This window comes from Cariama cristata, unplaced genomic scaffold (assembly GCF_000690535.1).
Source record: "Cariama cristata isolate BGI_N322 unplaced genomic scaffold, ASM69053v1 scaffold5205, whole genome shotgun sequence".
Taxonomy (NCBI): Eukaryota; Metazoa; Chordata; class Aves; order Cariamiformes; family Cariamidae; genus Cariama; species Cariama cristata.
The window spans coordinates 30,173-41,182 of NW_009616837.1; the positions used below are offsets into that span (position 1 = coordinate 30,173).

Consider the following 11,010-nt stretch of genomic DNA (forward strand, 5'->3'; position numbering starts at 1 on the left):
TGTTCCTCATCTTCTAAATGAGCCTGGCAAAGATGTTTGTTTTCATTATCAGGACTGAAGAGTTAGCTGTATCTAATATATGTGATGGTATAGAGCAGACCCTCTTGTCATTTACTTCTGTGAATTTTTTTGGGGAAAAAAAAAAATGTTCTACGTAACAGATCCTTAAAAAAAAATTATATCTAAGCTAGATCTGTGGATACTTGTTAGGTTTCCTTTCAAGTTACCTTGACTGATCTAGATTGGATTCAAGTAACAGATTGTGAAGTGTAGATTTGCTGCTTCAAAATTTAGAATTGTTATATTGCAGCAGTACCAGAGCCAAAAGTAAGGTTTGGGATTAAGAAGGGAGATACGATGCAAAATGACGAAGAGTCCAGCTTAATTTGAATGAAAATCTGTAGTTTTCTGTCTGCCCTGCTGTGGACATCCTGTGGTCAAAGGCAGAATTCTGTCTTGCTCATTTAGCAAATGGCATTTCTTGACTCACTACTTTAGTGCTATTATGACAAATGAGCCAACCTGTCTAATAAGAGCTCCTCCATTTGAGTGTTCGAGCTCTGAATTTCTGGCTTGGGACCTCCCTTAGTTCCCACTAAGTCCCACTCAGATTGACAGAAAATTCCATGCTTAAAGATTCTTTTGTTTGTCTTGCTGTTCCTGGGTTTCAGTGGGCTAATGGTCAGTGAGTACTTCTCAGTAGTGTTAGAAGGTCTAGCTGGTAAAGGTTAAATACTGGTTTTCAAATACAGGTTTCTAGCTTATAAACTCATCCTTTAAAAGCAACAGAAGCATCCAGTGTAATAGAAGCAAGCGTTACAAAGTACCAGATTGCTCAGTGGTGCTAATACCTTGGCTGTCTAAGTATGTCCTCTTTGAGTAGTTGTTTTCTCTTTTAGATGCTATCCTCAGTATGGTGAATATTGCTGCTAATATGCTCGGAGCCAAAACTGAAGAGTCGTCTGAAGCTGAAGGTATTTTTTTTTCTTTTTAGACGAAAAAGCATTCTGGAAAGTTTTAATTTCTTTTTGTTATTTTGTTTAATTTTTTGTGAGGAGCTGGATGATATATTTTTAAATTACTTTTTTCACCTTTTATGGCATAGCTGATTAGTGCCATAGAATTCTTACCCTACTAACTGTGGAAAGTGGAACAAAGATGCTGAATTTGCTGAGAAGGGAACCAATACAAAGATAACATATGTTTGTTCAGCTGTGTTTGGGGATCCTTACTCTCTGTATTACCCAGCTTCCGTTGTAAAGTCTAACTTGCTACTTTCTGGAAGTATTTTGAGACTGTCAATAACATCATATATATAAACTGTCAGTAGCACTTTCATGCAAATAACTTTGAATATCTGCAGCTAATTTGGTAGTGCAGTTAATAATCTTTAAAAAACACCAAAAAAAAAACCCACCCAAAATTCATTGAAAACAAACATGATTCTTGAATTTTCATATTCACATTTTCTTCCTTCCTGCAGCAGGGAACAAAAGTGTGTCTGAAAATGTCACTGTCACCCCTGCAACTTCAACAGCTGCACCAAGACTGCCTGAACCAACTCCTGTTCCTTCACCAGAGTAAGTGATTGGTGTTTGGGGTTTTTTCAGTGTGTTCCTAGGACAGATTTAAGATGCAGCAGTCTGGAGTCTTTGGTAGTAGAATGCTCTGATATGGCACACTGCCTTAAACAATTAAAAAGACAATTAAAATGGTGAAGTCTGTAGTATGGTAATGTACTAACTAGGGATATTTATTGCTTCAGTTACTGTTTATAGCTATTTTCATTATGATATGTTTTGTTTCAGCATGTCACTGAATGTCAAAATGTATCAACTTTCTCAGCTGTTTGTATTACTTTGTATAGAAGAAGTAGGGGGAGTGTTTTATTCTTGGCTATTGCAGATTTCTTGGGTGGAAGCTGACTTAATATTCTTGATTGTTGAGAAACTGAGGAAGGTCAGTGGGAAGGTTGTGATTCTTGCATTTGCATTTGAAGATTGCAGCGGGAGAGTAAGATGCTTGCTGTGTAACAACTTAGTGATATTTGAACTGGTGACTTTTTTCAGGGGTGAGGGAAGGGGCAATATCTGATTGAGAAGACTTGCTGTTTCAGAAGCAAGGGTTGAAATAATTTGTTTGCAAATAGGAATTGAAAAACACCAGAGACAAAATACTAACTTACAGAATTTCTGACTTTATCCAAACTGGCTTTTGGTCACTGGAATAAGGTTTGACAATTTTCTAAAAGATCCTACTTTTGCAGTCTTACAGAGCAGGCATGTAAAACTGTTTCAAGTAACATCTTATCTTTAACTCTTTCATTGTAGACTTGTTACTACAGATATTCCACAGATAGATAAAGAGCAATTAATTGTGGATTTGACAAAAGAAAGTCCGATTGTTCAGCTAGTACAAGAGTACGAAGAAGATACAAGCCAGTCAACAGTAACCTTGCTGCCCAGTGATGATCAGGAAGAAGAAGCATCAGCATGGTTTGAACTTGAGACAGAAAAGTACTGCTATGACATTGCAACAGTGTGCTGTATTTCCACCTTTTCAGAATATCTGTTTAAATGGTGTTCAGTTGCAGTGGCCATGCATCGGCAGCATAGTAAAACTGAAGGTAAACAAGGGCTAGGTTACTCTGCTGATGTTCAGCAGCCACAGGCGCTTCTGACCGAATCTATACATATGTCAATAGATGAGCCTCTGCCTGAGCAATTAGACGGCAAAGTTGAGAGACCATCTGGATCTACTGCTGTAGTTGACTTGAGCAGTGTGGTCCGTGAGGAGATCAGTAATGAGACCACAGATTCAATTGAACTGGAGCCAAGCCGTCCTCAAACTGTCTCTCAATCCCTCCTCTTAGAAGTTACTTCTGAAGTTAAGCCATTGCCAACAACAGACATAACGTTGGAGCCTGCAAAAGAAGATGCAGGCCAGGTAGCACCAAGGGTGACTCCCCAGGTGGATATAGCTGAGATCAGTGCAGAAACAGAAAAGGCTGAGAGCTCTGTTGCAGAAGAAAACCCTGTAGCTTCTGAGACCAGTGTGGCCACTGAGGTAAAGGAGATGAGCACAAGAGAGACTATTACTACTCCAGTGATTCCAAAGCCTACAGAGACTGTTGTGCAGCCTGAATATACAGCAGGCGTGTCAGCCAGTGATGCTGGGGAAGGAAAGGAAAGCACTCCAGAAGTGCAGAAACCTGTTTTGCCTCCTGTTGAGCCTTCTGTATCTGCCGAAGCAAAGGAGGATGATCAGGCAACTGAAGAAGCTTTAATGGCAATTCCGGTCTCTGGCGGACCGCAGAGAACAGCTACAGACTTCTATGCTGAATTGCAGAATTCAACAGATCTAGGCTACACTAATGGAAATCTTGTTCATGGATCTAATCAAAAGGAGTCGGTCTTCATGCGCCTTAATAATCGCATAAAAGCTCTAGAAGTAAACATGTCTCTCAGCAGCCGTTACCTAGAAGAACTTAGTCAGAGGTAAGTCTGAGGCAGAGTGGTAAGAGTCTACACTGTGTAACATGATTTTAGCTGACTGTTCAAAGGAACATACACATAGGGGAAGTAGTACAGCGGAAGTGGAGTATAACATAAATCGCAGCATAAAGCTTTATGGAAAACTGAGAAAAGTACCTAATCCTAGGTAGCTACTGGAGACCCAGATGTCTGCAGGTGACAGGGATTCCCTTCCTGTATTTCAGATACAAGCACATTTATTTTGTTTTGAGGAACATTGCTGTGGGTCTTCTAAAAGGATAAAGTGTTACCAGGAGGTAAACTCTAATCCTGTCCATAATCCTTTCAACAGAAGGCCACATCCTCCTGTTGCTGTTAAAGTGAATGGCACAGATGTACAATGCCGCCTTTACTGAATTGATTGTTTCCACTTTACCCTGTTATCTGTAATAACTCTTGTTGAAGAAGGCAGCATGGAGAGAGAACCAGGAGCTTTGTGAGGGATGTATGTATATTAGTGTTTATCTGTGGTGCTCCTTAGCCATAAGAGAATCAGGAAACATTCCATTTCAGAATTTGTTCCAAGGAAGGGGCTCTTCGTTATATTTACTGTTGTGTTGTCTGTCTTGGCAGTCAGTGTTTGCAGAGAATTCTCCATAGTGAATTCCAGTAAATTGGCACTAAGCTCTAAGGTGGTGAAGTAGATTTGACTTTAACCTTGAAGAAAAAAACAAAAAACACACACAAAAAAACCCCAAAACCAAACCAAACCAAAAACTCGAGACACACATCTCTGTTTTGTGTGTGAAACTTAAAAGGAAATACCACTTGATGTTTCAGTAAAACTTCTTTGCTCAAAGAAGTGGTTTTTTTTGGTGACATGGTTGTATTTTTCTGAAGACAAGTCTAGTGCCGAGGAGTTTTATAAACTAAGGTTTGAGACCTTTATGCTCTTTGTTTTAGGTACCGAAAGCAAATGGAAGAAATGCAGAAGGCTTTCAATAAAACAATAATAAAACTTCAGAACACCTCAAGAATAGCAGAAGAGCAGGTATGGTTTGTTGGAGTACTTAAGTGTTTTCCTAATTAGGAAAGTTTATGTTTAAAAAAGAGTTGCAAGGAGGTGCAGAAATTCTTTCAACTGAAGATTTTTATTAGCTGCGTATCTGCCTTTTAAAAGCATCCATTCTGTGCTTCCCAGGTGTTTTTTTATCTCTCTAATAAAATTTTTAGATATGTTCCCAGTCGTTTTAGAATAAAGCCATTTCCAGCTCTGTTTCCTGATTTTTGTATTTGAAGAAAATCAGTTGTCAGCTGGTAGTGGCTAAAACTCTTAGATGTCTTTCTCAGTGAAAAAGTTACCCAGGTCATTTCCAACCCTTGTTTCTTGGTTGTAGCTGCACTCAGAACTTTTTTTTAACTTGGTTTGTTTTTCATATCTGATTTAAAGTATAGATAGACAATTGTCCTGATGCTGCTGAAGAGACCTAGCCTTTAGAAAGGGAGAGGGGTACAGTAATGGCTTATGCCAAACTTGCATTGGAAAGTGTAGTGCATGTAACAAAAGCTTAAGTTCGTTCTTTAAAATGGGATTTAAGGAAGTGGGAGCTGAAGGAGATTTTCCCAGCTCTGCCATCCTAGCTTTCTTGAGCAGCTGTGAAATATAGTGCTAGCTGCAGTGCTGAATAATCACTAAAGCAACCGTGCATGTGGCATAGCAGACTTAATCCCAAATTGTCTGAAAAATTTCTGAAGTGCAGTCCCAGGCCTGTAGTTTGCTCATCCATCAACAGCAAAGAAAATCGCAACCTTCCTGAGATCATATGCATACTCTTTTCTCCTTTGCTGAATAGTATCAAATGCTGGTCAATTCCAAGGTGCTCCTCTTGGTTAACCTCACCGATATTCTACTCACCTTTCTTAATTTTTTATAAGATTAAGAATCCTATTAGGGCTCTTTCTGGGAAGGAGATGATAACTGCAAAGGACTTGTTCCTGGCTGGCTTGGGCTCATGTCATTAAGTGGCTGGCTACTTGATCCCAGAACAGAAGCTCTGCGTCAGCCCTTACACTTCAGCTCTGCCTGGTCACCTGCATGTGTATTTTGTAACATGACAGTATTCAGTTTCCTGATAGTCATTGCATGGAGCTGGCTACTTAATCTGGCTTTAATAAAGGTAGCAGAAGTCACTGTAATGAAATGCACTTGGCATGATGTTACAAACCGTTATTTGATGAGTAAAAATGTTGATGTTTCAAATGTTATATGAAAGTTGTGTTGAAAACGGTGCTGAATAGGTCATGCAGCTACAAAATGCCTGGCTGTGTCAGATAGAATGCTAACTCGGTACATGTGAGGGTATATGATAGTGGGAGCCTGACAACTAAATAGCATGGCCGTGACTCTCTTTGATACAGGATCAGCGGCAAACAGAAGCAATCCAGCTGTTACAAGCACAGCTCACCAACATGACGCAGCTAGTTTCTAATCTGTCAACAACTGTGGCGCAATTAAAACGTGAGGTAATTATAATTCAGCAATATGGCATGAGAACTCAAAGGAAACAGATGCATCAATATTTCTCACTTTGAAGAGGCCTGGAGTCTTTAAATGAAGCTTTTCATTTGAGAAATTGTCTGTAGAATGTTTTGGTGTGTCAGAGGGAATGGTAAAGTTCATGCTTCAAGAACTTCTCTGGCACTTGCTGTGTAATATAACCAGTTGTATTGCGTGGCTTCATTACACAGCTTCAGTAAAATGGGATGCTTTGCAGTGTCCAGCACTTACATTGTCCACCTGAATATTAGCGGACTCTTGCCATAGGAGGTTTAGTGTGCAAGAGCATACTGGCCACTGTTAGAACTGGGCTGTAATAACAGATGAGTACGTGGAGGGTTGCACTTTTAGCTACTGAATGGGAGGCTCATGGCTAAGGCTCCCTTCTCCTTTCCCCTCTGGCTATTGTGATCTTCCAAGATTAGGGGGATCTTGGCAACAACATTAGGAACGTATTCTCTCAAATACTTACGTTCTCCAGCCTGGGATTTCAAGCAGTATCATAAACATGACTCTTTTTGGTGTATGTTGCCAAAGACATCTCTTGAGCTGTTTTCTAACACTTACTGACACTCCTTTGATGCCTGACTGGCTAAGCTCCTGTTTAGGAGTGCTTTGGCTTTAACTAGGATTTGACAGTGGTGGTCATCAGTGTATGTTGGATGAGTATACTGGAATTTGAACACATGGCTTTCCCTGAACTCAGCTCTGGTCTGAGTCCCATTAGTCTGAGACATCTGCTCGTTACAAAATGGGAAGTTGTGTTCCTTGTCTTTTCTAAAGTCTTTGTATGACTTCTAAGATCTCTTAGCATGTTTAAGATAGATTTTAATAGAAAACAACTGTGCAATTCAGTTTTTTCAAACATTATCTGCAAAATACCTTTTGGATTTCAGCTTCCGTATGATTCTAGTAAGCTTCATCTGTCTATCTTCAGAAATTAACACACTTGAAAAAATCCTTCTGCTCGGTTGTGAAATGGAAGAGTAGTCAGAGAGATGAAACCCATTGAATCAACTGAATATAATGGTGTTTATTCTGTGAAGTACTGCAACTTCGACTGATGAAAAGCATCATGTAAAATTGAGATAGTTTTACATCCATGTCAACTGTAGAACAGAGAAGTTACTGTCTTAGTATGCTCCCTTATGGGAAGTGTATTACTTTCAGATAGGTTTGAATGCCCTTTGCAAGGGGTGGCTGCTGCTTTTAACTTGTGGTAGTACTGTGGTCAGTGAAATCTTGTCCTGTGTTAGTGGTTTTCAGCCTTCACTCCTTGAATGCTACCTAGCCAATAGATTATGTCAAACCTTGGAAGAAATACTCAAATTTGAACAAGTGTTTAGCGAAATTGAAGGAATGTGACTTGAGAACATGTCAGTTGTGTTCTTTTAAAGATTTCAGCATTTAAAACAGGAGACTAATAGTATCATTAATTTATTGTTTGTCTTAACTACTATATCAAATTCTTCCAGGTTTCTGATCGGCAGACCTACCTTGTGATTTCTCTGGTTCTTTGTGTCATTCTGGGCTTGGTGCTTTGTGTGCAGCGGTGCAGAGGCAATTCTCAGTTCTGTGAAGATTACCTCTCAAAAATTCCCAAAAGTAATCACTACCCTAGCCCCAAAAGGTAATATATTTATATTTGAAACTTGATCTTGCAGCTTTTACTGATGTTTCCTAGGTCTGCTGGGACTGCCACACCTGCTTTAATTCTGAGTCTTTCTGCAAACTCAAAACTGGTAGCAAAGAGCCATTACTGCTCTGTAGTAACGCTCTCCTAGGAGCATTTTGGGGCTACTACACTTAACGTGCCTTGAGAACTTGTTGCAAATACAGTGCCACGTCTGTTTGCCAGGCTTTCTTAGGCACCTCAGCGAATAATTCTGTCCTTCTGCCAAAGATGTTTCTTAATGAAAAATGTGTATGACAAAGTCCTGAGAAAAATGTTTTTTGAAAAGCTTTATGGATTTTGTTTCCTAGGTGTTTTTCCTCCTATGATGATATGAATTTGAAAAGAAGAACTTCTCTTCCACTAGTCAGATCACAGTCTTTTCAGCTAGCTGGTAAAGAAGGTATTATTCACATATTATACATCTAGTCTCTGTTAGTGCTGTACAATGTGTGTTAACTGCAAGTGTATGAAAATGGAATTGCAGATTAATGTCGAAGTACACTGGTTTATAGTAGTTCACGGATACATTCTGTAGGACAAGGTGGTTCATGAACAAGTTATCAGACACTCACAGAACTGTGCTAAATTATGCTAATACATTAATTGTAATCTTTGTAGAGTAAACACGATAGCAGATGTTTTCTTGGGGTTAGTAGCAATCCATGCAGGCATGCAGGTCTACAAAGCTATGAAGCTTGCAGAAAGTGGCACGGTTTTTTGTGGGGGCTTTCTTTTTTTTTTTAATACTGGATGTGGGAGGTCTGAATGCCCTGCTTTTCAGAAGTCCTGATAGCCTGACTTTAAACTTTGTAGATATTTGGGGTCCAAATTTATCAACTGTAGTAACAGAATTTGGACTATTTATCTTGGCTTGGGTATGAGGAATGATCTGGTCTTTTCAGTATTCATGTTACACTTGGGACAACTGGATTTTGACTTCTTGAACCATCACCATCATGCAAAACCAAAAGTGTTGCAGATCGTAACCGCCACCAAATACACAGCTGACACTGCTTTTCAGGGTGCAGCAAACTTCCTTCATTAATTCTTGTACGGTGAATAAAACTGCATGTAAACTTGTGAGTTGAATTTGGAACATGTTGCAATAGAGACTAGCTAAGGCGTAGACTATTTTTTTTGGCAAACAACACTTTTTCCGAATTCTTCCCTGCTTCAGCTTGTAAGACTGCTTTACAGGGCACTGATGGAGGAATGTCGGGCTGGTCTCATGTCAGTCTGAACATCTGTGTCCTTAATAGGTACACGTCTCTAGTATCTGTCCTGTCATGGGCAGGCTGCAAATTAAACACTGTTATATTGGTAACAGTTTGTTTTATAGAAGCTAACTTTTGCTGACTTGCTGCTTTTCCCCAAGGGATGTTCTCTGCATCTCTCCTACGGCCTAATCTGTTAGGAGGTCAAGTGTTTTCAAGTGTATATCACTGACAGTTGCCATGACAGCATAGGGGAATTCCTCTGTGCGTTGACTTCACTTTCAATGTTCATGTGTTGCGCCTCCATTAACTTAAAATGGGAGCAAAAATGTGTGTGATAAGTAGGATATCTTGTCACACTATTACTTGTTTAGAATTGTGTTGCTCTAGAGCTGTAAGATTTTTTTTTTTATACGTTCCAAAACTAAGTTTACGTTGCCTCCCTTACAGTGGATCCGGAGGACCTGTACATTGTGGAACCCCTGAAGTTTTCCCCGGAGAAGAAGGTAGAGTGGCTGTGGGGAGGGCAGGCTGAGCTGCCTGTGGTGCTGCCGGCAGGTGGCATGTGTCTCAGTTGCTCTCCCCTGCACCGATTCTAGGCCTGGTTTTACGCTCTGCTTGCCTTCCAGAACCTAACAGTTTCTCTTTCTACTTGTGGTTTCAGAAAAAGCGTTGTAAATACAAAAGTGAAAAAATAGAGACTATTAAGCCAACAACAGAGCCTCTGCATCCAATAGCCAACGGGGAAATTAAAGGAAGGAAGCCGTTTACGAACCAGAGGGACTTCTCTAACATTGGGGAGGTTTATCACTCTTCCTATAAGGGTCCTCCATCTGAAGGAAGCTCCGAAACATCATCGCAGTCTGAGGAGTCCTATTTTTGTGGCATTTCAGCGTGTACAAGTCTGTGCAATGGACAGACCCAAAAGACAAAAACTGAGAAGAGGGCTATAAAACGAAGACGGTCTAAAGTTTCAGACCAAGGGAAGCTCATAAAAACTCTAATACAGACTAAGTCAGGGTCAATGCCAAGCCTGCATGACATAATCAAAGGCAACAAGGATATAACAGTGGGAACACTTGGTGTCACAGCAGTTTCTGGACACATCTAAAACTAGCTGAACTTCTCAAACAGGAGAGTGTTTGTTCGTTTGAGAACAGTCTGTGGTATTCTGTGGGAGGATAGTGGGAGACAAAGAGCTCAACTAATTGGAAAGTATTCAGAAATTTGGTTTCTGCCTTTTTAAATAGATGGGATTGTGTCAATCTTGGCTATAAGCTGCAGCTTTACAAGGCTGATAATTTCCTACGAGAACAGCTTGGGGGGAGGGAGGGCAGGGTTCATTTTATAAAGGTTTTTTTTCACAGTTCCTGGGGCAGAGATTTTTTGAAACCCAGTTTGTTGGGTGGAATTAGGGATAAAAGCCTAATCCTCTTCCTTTAGCTTTGTTCCTATTTCTTGCACCTTCCCATATTTATGTGCCTTTTGTCTATTTATAATGCCACTGGAAGAGGGGAGATACAATTGTTTGTCATTTGATTTATTTTGTAATTTCTCTAGCTTTTTGAAGATGCAACACTACAGTGCTGTAAAGGGACATGTGTTGGCCTTCAGCTGGACTCAGTAATGTGGACTGGATACTGTAAAAATACTAATAGATGGACTTGCCTGACTAGATTCTGGTTTTGCAAACTCAGTTGAGGAAAATATCTCACTAGGGAAGGGAATCATGTGTATTTCCACCTTCAGTTACAAATCAGAGCCGTAATTTGATGTACTAAATGAATGCCAGCGGCTCTTTAGGATTTCCTGCGTACGATGGGATCTTAGGCTAATGAATGCATTTGGTACCTAAATTGCCTACTGTAGTTCTCTGAAGGAAGCCAGTGGGGAATGCTGGCTGTTCCTGTGCGGAGAGTTCAGGAAAAAGCTCAGCTGAAGAGTGCAAGGGCGAGCTGGTGCAGCTGTGCCGTTCTCTGAGCCAGCTCTGGAGAGACTTTGCAAAGCCTTGAAGTCTGACCAGTCAGGCTGGTTCAAAGTGGGTATTTCCATAACGTTTGCTTTTGTATTGGCTAACAAATGTGCAGTGTT

At 40.2% G+C, this 11,010-nt stretch overlaps 1 protein-coding gene across 1 annotated transcript in view; it reads left to right on the forward strand.

Annotated features, from left to right (window-relative positions):
- The window catches only part of SUCO (SUN domain containing ossification factor), a 25,332-nt gene extending 14,853 nt beyond the window's left edge, over positions 1-10,479 (forward strand). Inside the window, exons 12-20 of the mRNA XM_009700303.1 lie at positions 900-974; positions 1,484-1,580; positions 2,331-3,497; positions 4,437-4,524; positions 5,892-5,996; positions 7,506-7,660; positions 8,014-8,105; positions 9,370-9,425; positions 9,584-10,479. Of these exons, the coding sequence (XP_009698605.1) occupies positions 900-974; positions 1,484-1,580; positions 2,331-3,497; positions 4,437-4,524; positions 5,892-5,996; positions 7,506-7,660; positions 8,014-8,105; positions 9,370-9,425; positions 9,584-10,030 (2,282 nt within the window). The 3' untranslated portion in view covers positions 10,031-10,479. The remainder of the gene's footprint in view (positions 1-899; positions 975-1,483; positions 1,581-2,330; positions 3,498-4,436; positions 4,525-5,891; positions 5,997-7,505; positions 7,661-8,013; positions 8,106-9,369; positions 9,426-9,583) is intronic.
- Positions 10,480-11,010: the final 531 nt, after the last annotated feature.